Below are 15,242 nucleotides of genomic sequence, written 5' to 3' on the forward strand. Positions count from 1 at the left end.
TAAAACTGAATGTGAGAATTACAGAGGTATTTTCTACTGAGTGTTCCTTGTAAGATTTATGCAAGTATACTTGAGGAACAGTTAAGAAGGATTGTGGAAGAAAAGCTTGGTGAAGAACAAGCCAGATTCAAGTCAAATGGGAATCGCAGGAATATAATAAAGATCAGTATTTAAGTTTTGTAGATCTGGAAGAGGCATATGACAAGGTGCCGAGAGAGAGAGAGAGAAGCTATTCAATATGCTACAGTTATATGGTGTCAACGGGGCATTATATCATGCATAAATTAGTCTTTATTTTAGTTGTAAGTCAGCAGTTAGAATTGAACAAAGTGTAGTATGATGGTTTAATGTTAAATCTGGTGTCTGAAAAGGATGTACATTATCTCCTCTGTTATTCATTATCTATATGGATCACATTATGAAGGAAAGTGGTATTAAACCTGATATCAAAATTGGAGATGTTAATATCAGCTCTCTGCTTTAGGCAGATGATGTTATGCTTCCAAAGTCTGCAAGATTCCATGACTAAATTGAATAACTGCTGTAATAGATATGGCACGAAAAGTCAACAATAACAACACCAAAACAATGAAAAAAATATTGAAAATATCAACTGCATTGTGAATGGAAAACTTATAGAACAAGTAAAACATTTCCGCTACTTAGGTACGATTTTTTTGTGAAGATGGTAAATTAAATATGGAAATAGACAACAGAATCAACAAAACTGGTATGGCAGGAAGTCAACTAAGAATTATAAACATGTTAACACAAGAATATTTTAATGTTTGCCAAATATTTCAGTTTGAAACTAACAGACTATCCTCAGTAGCTTGATAGGAGCAGTTTTTATAAGGTGGAATACAAACAATTGATCATTCAAAAGTAGGATGAGCTGTGTGATGTTACATTGCTAAGCATTGAAGGGAGGTAAATTTCATCAGAGTGATGAATAAATTATAGGTATTAATTCGCAATTTCATACAACAATCTTAATTTACAAATTCAATTAAAGATAACATTAGACTCTCAAACTAACAGACTATCCTCAGTGGCTTGATAGGAACAGTTTTTACAAGGTGGAATACAAACAATTCATCTTTCAAAAGTAGAATGAGTCACGTGATGTTATATTGCTAAGCACTGAAGAGAGGTAAATTTCATCAGAGTGATGAATAAATTATAGGTATTAATTCACAATTTCATATAACAATCTTAATTTATAAATTCAATTAAAGATAACATTTGACTAATGTAAGAATTAAAGGTATCAATTTAAAAAAAAAAAACTTTTAGTGTGTTATCTGGATTAAACTTTCTCATATTTTTGACAAGAATATACAGTCATTTCGATTCAAGTTCGGGTGTTGAAGTAAGGCCTCAGCACTCTATTTGAATAGGTGTTCGAATTTATAGCAACATCTGTGTAGAAAGCGAGTCTTGGACCAGAGAATGTTGTGGCTTGTCTCTAATTCCATGCTTGTGCTAATCCAGACTTATCAGATTTGTTGTGAACAATGTATGATTGATGTTCTTGCATTCTTTTTTCTATAGAGAGTCCTGTTTGTCCAAAGTACGACAAATTGCAGTTACAAGGAACTTGATATACGCCAGGCAGAGACACAGTTAAGCGTTTATCTTCAGAAGACGGGAAATAGGTGGATATTTTGTTAATAGGGATATAAGTGGCTGTTAAATCATATTTCTTCAGAATTCTTGACATTGGTTCTGAAATCCCGGAAATATATGGAATTGGAACTCGACGTATTGATTCTTTGTTGCTCTGGATTGGATTGCAGGAATCGAACAGATGTTGTGTAGTGTTTTTGGAGAAGCCATTTAATTTCATGTGCTGTTTGATAGTTGAAAGTTCTTTCTGTAATTCATGGGGAGTTGAGCAATTAATTCCAGCTCATTGAATTAAACATTTTATGATTCCTGTTTTTTGATAAGGATGATGGGTAGATTGTTTGCGAATGTAACAACCAGTAAAAGTGGGTTTTCTGTAAATTATTGTTGTCAGAATACCTGAAGGTGAGTAGATGAGGAGGATGTCTAAAAAGGATAACTTGTCTTTTTCAATCTCCATGGTAAACCTAATACGAGGATGTAAGGAATTGATTTTGGCTAAAAAAGACATCAAGGAATCTCTGTTGTGAGGCTACACTGAAAAGATGGCATCTATATATCTAACCCAAAAGGATGGTTGAGGGAATATAGATGAAAAAACAGGACGTCTTCTAGATGTTCCAAATAAAAGTTGGCTAAAGCAGGTGAAGTTGGACTTCCCATGGCTGTTCCTTCCACTTGGTTGTAGAATTTGTTTTGACACAAGAAATATCCAGAGTGCATCACGAAATTGAATAATTTTACGATATCTTGTGGGAAGATATCAGCAAGTAATTGTAAAGTCTTTTTGATAGACATTAGTATATAGAGATTCTACATCAAAGCTCACCATAAGATCAGTGGATTGTAATGAGATAATTTTTAATTTATTTAAGAAATACGAAGAGTTTTTCAAAAAAGAGCGTGATTTGCCTATATGTGATTTCAATAATTTCGCTAAATATTTGGCTATGCGATAAGTAGGTGAATCAATAAAGTCAACTATAGGACGGAGAGGCATGTCTGTCTTGTGAATTTTTGGTAGACCATAAAATCTAGGAGGTCTTGCAAAATGTGTTTTCAACCTTTCTATCGTGTCTGCATCTAAACTTATCACCTCATCTAGAAGGGAATTTAATTTCTTCAATTGCCTGTTGGTGGGTTCGTGATCAAGTTCTTGGTATGTTGAGTGATCTCGAAGTAAAACAGAAATTTTTTTTCTGCAGTTTGAAGAATCGATAATTACTGTCGCTTTTCCTTTGTCTGATTTAGTGATAACAAGGTGACTGTTGCTTCTTAAGGAATGTAGCGCTTTCTTTTCAGAAGGGGATATTTTGGAAGGAGAAAGCTTGGCTTTAAGTAGCATAGAAGCAACTTCTAGGGGAGAGAATTAGTCTTTTCACTGGAGAGTTGACTAAGGTTCCATTCGATGTTAACCAGGACATCTAAATAAGGAATTTTTTTAGGGACTCGTCAAAGGGCAACCGGACACGTTGATGACCCAATTATCTGGAACATGCAATGGCTTGATTTGTTTAGAAACAAGGACATCAAATTTGCGGTTTAGATGTTGATTCTGTTTATTTACATGAACATTGTATATAGCATTAAGCCACATTAAGAACTATGTCGGCAAGTTGTGGGTCTAAGTTCGTGGAGATAAAGGTACAGAGATCAGCAACTTGACAAATGTTGATAACAAGATCATGTTTAGCTGCTCTGAGTTGATTACGGATTAAAGCCATGCTGGTGTTCTTGTAGATTTTTTGAGCTACAGGAGATCTGATGGTTTATCTTAGTGAAGTTAGGAATAATCTGATTATCACGGCATTTTTTCAGAAAAATGATCCTCGCTCGTAATTTACCTTGTATTACAGATAGTTTACCTATTTTACCAGACATTTTTTGGTAAAGTTTTCCCCGTGTAGGAATACATTTTTTTTTTTTAATTGAGACCTTTAATTGTTACATTAGTCTAATGTTATCTTTAATTGAATTTGTAAATTAAGATTGTTGTATGAAATTGCGAATTAATACCTATAATTTATTCATCACTCTGATGAAATTTACCTCCCTTCAATGCTTAGCAATGTAACATCACACAGCTCATCCTACTTTTGAATGATCAATTGTTTGTATTCCACCTTGTAAAAACTGCTCCTATCAAGCTACTGAGGATAGTCTGTTAGTTTCAAACTGAAATATTTGGCAAACATTAAAATATTCTTGTGTTAACATGTTTATAATTATTAATTTAATGTCACAAGTGTCTCAATAGGAAGTCAACTGAATAAATTTATATCGAATAAGAGAGAAATTAGTCAAAACACTAAATTGGCTGTATACAAGACAGTGTTCAAACCAATTTTAACTTATGGATCCGAGAGCCAGATCAGAAGTAAAACACTTAACCAAAGACTAGAGAGAGACTGCAGATATGAGAGTCCTGAGAAAGATTAAGGGCATGAACAGATGGCATCAATGGCAATATCATATTAAAAACGAGGATATTAGCAAAGAACTTGACATTGTCAGCACCCAGGAATGCGTTAGCAGAGCTAATCTCAGGTTGTATGATCACTTAAACAGAATGAGCAAGGAAAGATTAGTAAAACAAGTGTTCTCTGCCAGGTTGGCAGGAAAAAGACCAGAAGACCAAGATATAGGTGGATTGATACAGTAAAAAGTGCCTTAGAAGATAGAAGATCTGATAATGTTGGAGTCTTAACAGGTAACAGACTAATTTGGAGGAAAATTGTAGATAGGAAGATAGTGATGATGGAAATTTTTCATGTAGTACTATCATATCCTGTACACCTCTTGAGGGTACATGGCAGGTATTTGATGATGATGATGATGAAGATATAACTAAATAAATGGGATTATATTAAATAAGGATTACTAATTCTGACACACCTGTGTGCACTTTTTTAAAAGTTAAGGATGATACAACACTTTGGACCAGGACTTGATTAAATTGAGTTGTTATGTTATTTGGAGGAGCTGGAAATGAAGATCTGATAGCATGAGCAAAGATATACTTATCAGATAGCCAAAACATGAATAAACAAATAATGAAGAAATTAACTTAAGTAAGAATTTTAAAGAGTTGAAAATGAAGAATAAAAAGGAATATAAAACCTGCTAATGATAAGAATTAATGAGAGCATAAATTGACATCTTTGTTTGAAGTCAAAATGCTAAAAGTATATTTAGAGAAGAGTCAGTTGCCTTAGAATTCGTTATAATAAAAATGTACTGTATATCCAAACTGGAACACTTAAAACAAAGCTAGCTAATGCCTTTTATTCCCTTATATGGAAGGCGAAGCACTTTAGCCCTAACCATTGGAGACCAAGTGGGCAGCTCAATCTCTCTGATAGCCATGGAGATTAAGCTGCCATAGATTGCTGACAAGCACACAAAGTGCTGCAGCTGTAAAATTGATGTCAGCAATAAAAAAATAGGGTATAATGTGCAAGTTCTGTTCCCACTGGCTACACGCTTCCTGAGCAAAAATAGATGAATCAGCGTACAAGATATTTATCAACCTCAACCAGCCCTTTTTCTGTTCGCTGTGCCTCCCTTCTGTAAAACAACTCATGAACTTAGACAAATGAATTGAAAACCAGCACATCAATGCTATGAATGAAATTTTTCCTCCAAAATACGAGCATTGGAAACAAAGCTCAAACTGACGATGCTACAACACAAGTTCCCCCTTGCCCATGAATGAACTCTGTGATTAAATCGCATCAACGGTGCACGATTCGATGAGGTCAAAAACAAAAAATACAAAACCACTATTTTGAACTTTCCAAAGGAAAACAGAAAAGCACTAAAAGACGACATCATCAAATTAGCAGAAAAACACAACATCGATACTAAAAGCATCACCAGGTGGCATCGTTTCAGACCCATAAATAAAGAAAGGATGGAATGAATGTTCCACGCCATGTAAAAGTGACTTGCAACAAGCTGACAAGCACCTCAAAATTAATAACAGCGATCAACAACAAGCTTAAAGGCACTTGTCCCCAATCACGCACACATGCTCAACCAGACCTAACATTTGCACAGAGGGAACAAGGATGCCAACTTTGAAGACAACTTGAAGAAAAAGATCAAAATGGAGACAACAATTGGATCATTGACTACAGACAAGTTAAATTGGTGCAAAAATCAAGTGGCACCACTAGCAGCCACCATGGAGACCAGTATGCAGGCAGTGCATAGGAAATGTGCATAACTCTTCCAGTCAAATATATGCCTTACAGAACCCTACATATCCACTTCACCAACATCCGTGGCCTAAACTCCAACCTTAATAGTGTCCACTACCATCTTCAGTCTACCAAACCACACCTACTCTTTCTGGCAGAAAATCTCACCTCTCTCCCAGCACTACACTATTCATCTGAACCTTACAAACTACACTCTTTAGCTCCTTTTGACCCAAGGGTGGCATCTGTGCATATATTTGCTCTGACATACCTTGCCAGAGAGCACCCAATCTAGAATCGCCCAACTTTGACCTTCTTTGGTTGAAAATATCCTTTCCCCACTTAATCAAATTCATTTGCTGTATCTATCACTCCCCTAATGCAACCAACCACTCTGAGTTCTTTAATTTCCTCTCCTTAAAAATTGATTTTCTCCAGTCCCATTTTCGCTAGGACTGGAGAAAAGCCCAACAGCAAAATCATCCTCCTAGGAGGTTTTAATGTCCACAACACCAACTTGCTTTCCTCCTTCAGCTGTACAGATCTTGCAGACAGAGATGCTGAAACATTTGCTGTCACTAATGACCTTACACAACTTGTTCAGATGCTAACCAGAATACCTGATAATTTGAACCACTCCATAAACACACTAGATCTCTTCCTCACCAATGATCCTTCCAAATACACAGTGAATGCAGTGGATCCACTAGGTAATTCTGACCACAATCTAGCACTCATCTCCTCCCCCATGAAACAACGGTTACACAGCCACTCCATACAAGAGTAGTTTGGCATTATAACAGTGCCAAAAGCCTTTGCAACTTCTATACCTCATTTCCTTGGTTGGACTATTTTTTCCAGCCTTCCAACCCAAAAATATGCACCAAACTTATAACCAAATTAATCCTGACCAGCATGGAAACATACATTCCCTACAGTACTCTGACCTGCCATTCCCCAACTAAACCTTGGTTTTCCAAAAGATGTGCCAAGGCTGTTCAAATGAAAAATCAAACATACCATAACTGGCTAAAATCAAGAACTCCATCCTCCTTTAGAACTTATACCCAAGACTGAAGTAGATGCAAAAAAAATCAATGCTTCAAAAACAGAGTTCAAAAGAGCAAAAAGCAAGAAATTAGCAACCTATCCAAACAGCAGCCGAGCCTTTTGGTCTCTCACCAAAGAAATCGGTCGTAACTTCTGCCCAACATACTGTTTCTCCCACCCCTATCATACTCAGATGGCACTACTATATCATCACCTATAGAAAAAGGCAATCTCCTGGCCTCATACTTTGCTTCTAATGCATGCATAATTGACAATGGTAAATGTCCCCAACCATTACAGATGCCCAACATGCAATCCCCTCCCCCTATATCCTTTTGCCAGAAAGAGATCAGAAAGAAAAATACTGTCCAAATTAGACACAAAAAAAGTCTCCTGGCGCTGATGGCATTCCTCCAATTGTCCTGCAGGTTTGTGCACCAGAACTAACTCCTGTCCTATATCACCTGTATATACTGTCTTACTCCACTGGTATCTATCCCACAACTTGGAAATTGGCCTATATTCAACCCATTCCCAAGAAGGGCGACAAGTCACTGCAGACCAACTACCGCCCTATATCACTTCAAGTCCTGTCTAAAGTAATGGGAAAAAATCATCAATTCCTAACTCCTACACTACCTTGAAGGTACACACCTAATAAATGAACCGCCAGTGTGGATTTCGTCGCTGCCGATCAACAGGAGATCTGTTCACATATGTCACCCATCTCTGGACAAATGCCATGGAGAAGTTTGGCAAATCTCAAGTGGTTGCACTTGATATCTCCAAGGCGTATGACCGGGTCTGGCACAAGGGCTTACTAAGCAAGCTGCCATTGTTTGGTCTGTCTTAAGACTTCTGTAGTTGGATTGCCAGCTTTCTGTCTGAATGCACACTATGTGTGGTGGCAGATTATTCCTTTTCCTCTCACCAACCCTCTTCCTGCTATATATCAATGACCTTCTTCAGCTGACCTCCAACCCAATACACAGTTTTGCAGGTGACAGCACATTGCACTTCTCCCTTTCATTTGATAAACCTTACTCTACATAACTCACCTCAACCTACAGAACAGAGTTTGGGAATTAATCGAGCGCAAACACGTTTCATTCCCAAATGTTCAGCCATGATTGAGTGAACACTTCCCACAGAAATATTCAGGACAACATGCAACTGGCGTACTGTAATTCTGCGATCCTCCTTGATGATAATTGCTGCTGTGTGGATGATCACTGTCTCTGTGATGAACGTTGAAGGTCTTCCCTCATGTTCAAGATCTTCCACATTTTGCCTTCCTTCCTTAAAAGTTTTATGCAGCGAAAAACACTTGCCCTCGACATTGCTTCATCGTGGAAAGCTTCGCATATCATGTTAAAAGTGTCCGATGCCGATTTTTGCAAACGCACACAAAATTTAATTGCATGACACTGTTCCAAGGATGCTTCCATTTTAACGACTGGTCACGGCTTGTAGGTGCACCGAAACAAGCTTGCGTTTAGTCACATGACACTCTGGCACATCAGCCCGTATACGCCATCTATCAATCTCTTTTGTTAATAAAGACAGCAACATTTCTTTATTCCACAGAGATTAATATTGTGATGAGTGGTGTTGCGACAGTAAAATTAGTCTTATTACTTATTGAACAGCCCTCGTATATATATATATATATATATAAATAAAAAGTGCTCTTTTCTCCAAATTTTCCCAATATATTTTGTATGTCTGACAATCATTTCCTACTCTGCTATTTAGATCCCCAACAAGAACCAACTTTTCCTTTTTCATTGTATCAGATGCTTCCTCAAAAAAATTGCTCCACTTCTACCTTAGTAGAACCTTCTGTGGGACCATAGGTACAAATAAGTCTCATTGTCCAGTTCCCCATTCTGATATTTGCCCACATCACTCTACTTGAGACTGATTGCCATTCAAGAAGATTAGCCTTGTATTTAGTGTTGAATACAATGGATACTCCTTCTTTTCCTTGATTGTCATTGCCTGAATATAACAATTTGTATTTATTACTCAGAAAGATCTCACCAGTTTTTGTAATAATGGGAAATATTTGTTGGATTTCTGCTCAGGACATGGACTGGTTATTACTAACACCATGTTCCAACAGAAAAATGTGCACAAATTCACATGGAGAGAAAACAGCAAGGAATAAGAAAAGTCTCATTGACTATGTTATTGTTGATAGTGATGTTTTCTCCCTGGTGCAGGACACTAGAGTGTGCAGAGGATCTGAAATTGGAAGTGATCACTATTTACTCTTGAGCAGGATAAAATTGAATTTCAAATTGAAAAGAATGACATGTAAAGAAGTTTTAAAACGAGTAAAAGTTGAGCAGCTCTCAGATGTGAACTGTTGACTAAAATACACAAAGATTATTGAAGAAAAAATGAAAGAGTTTGAGAACAAGAACCAAACCTTGATGATTCAGTGGCAAACCTTGAAGAAAACCCTGATTGATTCAGACGGAGAGGCATGTGGTGACATTGTCTGCAAAGATAGAAAAATCAGAACTCCATGGTGGACACAGGAAGTTAAAGAGGCAGTGAAGGAAAAGAAGAAAGCATATCAAAAGTTCCTGGCAAATAAGTCAGCTTGTTCTCTTAGAGAATACAGAGACAAATGTAAGAAAGCTAAACACTATGTAAAACTAGCTAAACAAAAGTCATTGGAGGACTTTGGCAAGAACACAGAAAATAAATATCAAGAAGGTGGCAAAATATTCTGGTGGTTGTTGAAGAAGCTTAGAAATAGAGAAAAGAGAACTGTAAAAGGATTTTGAGATGATAAAGGTGACATGAAAACAGGAGAAACAGATATCCTTGACGTATGGAGTAATTCGAGAAATTGTTAAATGAAACAAGCAGTGATAGCACAGTGGTAAAAAACACTCAACAGGCATACAGTCAGGAATATATATATCCATACTTGAAGTAGAAAAAGCCATCAAATGCTAATGTGGAATGGCAGCAGCAGTAGATGATATTCAACCAGAAATGCTAAAGTGTGGTGGTATAAAAGTCTTGCAGTTGCTGCACTGCATAGTTCAGAAGGCCTAGACAGAGGGAAGAATTCCCGATGATTGGAGCAGAGCTCTCATTGTACCCATATATAAAAAGAGAAATAAATCTGAATGTGAGAATTACAGCGGTATTTCCCTACTGAGTGTTCCTGGTAAGATATATGCAAGTATACTTGAGAAACGGTTGAGAAGAAAAGCTTGGTGAAGAACAAGCTGGATTCAGGCCAAATAGAGGCTGTCGGGATCAGATCTTCACTTTACGACAAATAGTTGAGAAAGCATGGGAATATAACAAAGATCTCTATTTGAGTTTTGTAGATCTGGAAAAGGCATATGATAAGGTGCCAAGAGAGAAGCTATTCAATACGCTACAGTTATATGATGTTAATGGGGCATTATATTAAGCAATACTTAGCCTTTATTTGAGTTGTAAGTCAGCAGTTAGAATTGAAGGAAGTACAGGAAGAGTTTAATGTTAAATCTGGTGTGAAACAAGGATGTACATTATCCCCTCTGTTATTCATTATCTATATGGATCACATTATGAAGGAAAGTGGTACTAAACATGATATCAAAATTGGAGATGTTAATGTCAGCTCTTTGCTTTATGCGGACGATGTTATACTTATCAATAAATCTGCTATGAGTCTGCAAGATTTCTTGACTAAATTGAATAACTGCTGTAATAGATATGGTATGAAAGTCAGCAATAAAAAGACAAAGACAATGAAAATAGGCAGACTAGTAGAAAATGTCAACTACACTGTGAACGGAGAACCTGTGGAACAAGTAAAACATTTCACCTACTTAGGCACGATTTTTAGTGAAGATGGTAAATTAAATATGGAAATAGACAACAGAATCAATAAAGCTGGTATAGTAGGAAGTCAATTGAATAAATTCATATGGAATAAGAGAGAAATTAGTCGGAAAACACTAAATTAGCTGAATACAAGACAGTGTTCAAACCAGTTTTAACTTATGGATCTGAGAGCTGAGTCAGAAGTAAAACACTTGACCAAAGACTAGAGACCACAGATATGAGAGTCCTGAGAAAGATTATAGGCGTGAACAGATGGCATCAATGGCAATATCGTATTAAAAACGAGGATATTAGGAAAGAACTTGACATTGTCAGCATACAGGAATGTGTTAGCAGAGCTAATCTCAGGTGGTATGGTCATTTAAACAGAATGGGCGAGGAAAGATTGGCAAAACAAGTGTTCTCTGCCAGGTTGGCAAGAAAAAGACCCAGAGGATGACCAAGATATAGGTGGATTGATACGGTACAAAGTGCCTTAGATGATAGAAATATGATCTGGTAATGTTGGAGTCTTGACAAGTCACAGACTGATCTGGAGGAAAATTGTAGATAGGAAGTTAGTAATGATGTAAATTTTTCATGTAGTACTATCATATCCTGTACACCCCTTGAGGGTATATGGCAGGAATTTGATAATGATGATGATGATAAATAAAAAAAATGTTTTATATATTTTAAGGAAGTGGCATTTTTAAATTTCAGATTATTCATGGTAAGCTGATCACTTTGACCTTGATTGTTGTGTCTACATACTTTTAAATAGTTTTATCATGGTTGATTGGTAATCCTTTTTCAATGGAAGTTTTACTTATTCTGAATGTTATTCTAATGTCTTCAGCATTTTCTCCAACTGGGCATATGTCACTGCATATACTAATATTACTGTTTTATTTATGTTATTTTTTATAGTTTCTTGAATTCATTTTTCTAAAGTTAAATTAAATAGCATTGGCAGGGCATTTGTGTTCTTAAATCCCATCTTAATATCAAAAAGGTTAAGATCTAATTACATTAACCAATATCATGTTTTGGCTGTCAGAAGTGCAAATTCTGATTAAATTTATTACCTTATAAGGTATTCAAATTAATTTAATACTCTCCAAAGGCCTTCTCTATGAATGCTATCATATGCTTTTCTAAAATCTATAAATAAAATGTGGACCTGCTGATTATATTCCCATTATTTCTCTGGTATCTCTATTAGTGTAAAAATATGGCCAGCTGTGGAACTATTTCTTTGAAATTCACCTATATTTTCTTCAGCATATGGCAAGATTCTTTTTAGCAAAATATTGGATAAAATTTTGTAGCATGCAGATGTAATTTTTACATTCATTTTGTGTCCTTTTTTATATATTGGTGTAATTAACGATTCGTTCCACTCTGAGAGTATCTCTTCATTTTCCCATATTAAAATTACCAGTTTATATATTTCTGTTGTTAATTCATTACCTTTAAATTTGATGAGTTTAGCTACTAGCTACTATTCTGTAAGTACCTGATGCTTTGCTGTCTTTGAGTTGTTTTATACTTTCTTCTACCTCACCTAGTGAATATTTCTTTATTGACAGGTATGATAAGTTTTCTATTCAAAAGTCTCAGTAGGTTCATCAGAGTTCAGGAATTCATTACAGTACTCTCTCTTTCCATCTGTTTGCTATTTCATCTCTAATAGCTAGAGTTTGTCCATTACAATTGTTGATTATTAGTGTTTTCAAACATGGACTTGTTTTTTTGGTTTATAATTTCCTAGAAAATTTTTCTTTGGCTATTTAACATAAACTGTTTCTGGATTTCTTCAATCTATTCATGTAAAAATTTTCCTTTCTGTTTGATTATTTTATTGGCCTCCTTGCTGCTCTCTCTTTGTATCTCTGAGTAACAGAAATATTGCATGGGTTTTTAATTACCAATTACGTCTTTTTTTTTTCTTTACTGCCCAGTTCACATTCTTCATTAAAATTTTTTTTCACTGTATTTTATTCTGAATTCCAACTTTATGCTGATTTTTTATGCTCTCAATATTTTCATTCTCTTTGAACTGCTTATTTTCCAATTTTTGATTTAATTCAAACTCATATTTTCTTCTCTCCTGTGTTTTATCTAGTTTTTCATGTTGAAATTCATGTTTATCAAAAGTTTTTCCAGCATAAAGTAGTAAAAGGTAATCTTTCTTCAAATTATCTTCCACTATCATCTTGTCTCCTATGCTGCTATTATATCCATTTTATACCTATTTTAAATCAAGTGTAAGTTCCTGAAATGCTCTGACTCTATATAAGCATTTCACATTCCATGATCCTGTTCAGAATCCATTATTCCAAAGGACTGGGTCAATTTTCATTTAAGTCCATCCAGTGAAGATTACTCGATACTTGTTTTGTGATCAGTAGTTTTTTTACGAAATGGGGTTGTGGACACCATGCTCAAGCACCCCCCCCACACACACACACACACATACAACATGGAGGACCATAATAACTCTCTTTATCTGATTCTTCCCCTCTAACCTGTCTGGCTTGAGAGATTGTGTTGGTAGCATTGCTACCACTGAAGGACTGTAGGGATGCACAAGCTACCCCTAACCATAACCCCTAGCCTAATTTGCAGTATTGTTTTTCCTCCTTCCAAAACAGTACTGCAATGCATGTGTTATCTGGTAAATAAACTAGCTGGAGAATATGCATATGCTATGGAGATAGGATGACATCTTCATCCTATTTTAAGATAATATTTGCTTATCCCAAAATGTTTTTTATTTATTTACTGAATATTAAAAGTTACATGGACTCATTATATGATTTTGAAGTAAACTGTTCCTCTGACGCTATGAACTAGACACAGTATAACATGGATAAAATGGTTTTTAGAATGAGACAGAACAAAACTGTCACTATACCTATGATACAAATATATTATAAAAATAGTCTTATATAGTAAAAGAGAAACTGGATAACTTGCCTTTCTATTTCTAATGAATCCACTATATACAAATTCTTTATTTTTTTCTTTCCTTTCAAATTCTTCTTTAGATATACATAATTCATGAACATCTTTTGAATTTTTAGGCTTAGATATCATCTATAAAATCAAAAACAGGCTACCTCAATTTAAATATATAATAATAAATTGATATTTTAAAACTGTTTAAAAGCATGCCAAATATTTGCCATAATTAGCAACTGCTCAGAGTTTGCAACAGTTGTTAATGTTAATACTAAACAGATTATGTGTTATCCTGAGTATACAGTTCTGCAGAAATTTTTCCATGGTGCTTTCTGCTGAATTTGCTTATGACTACAACTTATCGCTTGGGCAATAAAGGTTTGCCCAAACAACTCGGAAAACAAATACAACATATTGTTTAAAATTGCAAAAATGTTGTCAGCTGGTAACATTTTTGGAGCATCCTATGTAGATAGAATAATGTGAAAAAATATGTGAATCAAAAGAAACAAAAATTCTTCATTAAAGAATTTGAAACCATTTGTATATACTGTTATTCAGAATCATGACCAAAGAAGCTATGGCCAAGGCCACTACATGTCTCTTAATTGTGGTTGATGTGCATGTTTTACAGAATTAAAGAACCAAGTTTCCAGAAGAGAAAACCTTACCACCTCCTTCATATGAAACTACTGTACACAAGTAAGATTCCAAGTCACACTGGATTGAAAGGATCACAAATTGGTGTTGAAGCTTCATTAGGAATGCTCTACAAATGTTAAGAAAATAAGGGAGCCATAAAAGATCCTGATGTACAGGGCTACAGAAATCCACTCACCATGGGTAACTTGTCAGAGACAAGTGTGGCAAGTGAATTTTCAGTGTAGTTTTGAATGTTCAAAATGTACTGCAGTATTTTTTTTGCATAATTTATGCCTTTTTTTTTTTCCCTCCTTTGTCATTTTAAAACATCTCGTTCACTATTAAGTTATTTGATCATCCAATGAATGTATTAAAGAAGTTTTATTTTCAACAAGGAGATAGCATTTTATGTAATTAAATAAGTTAATTCCTTCATAGACTGTTCGTGCAAATTAACTTTTGTCAGGGACAAAGATATGCCTTGCTGCTGTTTCCAAAATATGAAATAACTCATATGACATCATATGACAACAGCCAGAGCTATTTATTTCTCACCCTCTGTTATAAGCTTAAGACTAATCTGAATCCACAGATTAATTTCAAAATAAGCAGACAAGTATTCTCAAACATTTTATTTTGCATAATTTGCAAGTTATCATCATTCTTATAAAAATCAGAAATGCTAGTAAATAAAAAAAAAGTAATTGATAAGATCAGTTTTCATTTATTTTTCACTGCCAATTATAGTACAAAATAAAACAAATTTATATTCTTATTCTCCCAACACCCTTTTTAACCCTAAGTAAATATGCAGTTGTAACAGAAGTGGCGAAAGCTTATTTTCACAACATGAATTAGCTTAACGTAATTATATACATGAACATTTTACACGATGAAAAGGTTTTTTAATAC

General features: G+C 35.2%; 1 protein-coding gene across 2 annotated transcripts in view; it reads right to left on the reverse strand.

The window, feature by feature from the left end:
- LOC150098746 (structural maintenance of chromosomes flexible hinge domain-containing protein 1-like) overlaps window positions 1-15,242 on the reverse strand; it is a 733,568-nt gene that overhangs the window by 621,176 nt on the left and 97,150 nt on the right. For both annotated transcript variants that reach the window (XM_090405871.1, XM_090405872.1), the window contains exon 7: window positions 13,704-13,823. In XM_090405871.1, the coding sequence (XP_090261997.1) occupies window positions 13,704-13,823 (120 nt within the window). The remainder of the gene's footprint in view (window positions 1-13,703; window positions 13,824-15,242) is intronic.

This window comes from Typopeltis vanoorti, chromosome 15 (assembly GCF_054136105.1).
Source record: "Typopeltis vanoorti isolate ZY-2024b chromosome 15, IOZ_Tvanoo_1.0, whole genome shotgun sequence".
Lineage (NCBI taxonomy): Eukaryota > Metazoa > Arthropoda > Arachnida > Uropygi > Thelyphonidae > Typopeltis > Typopeltis vanoorti.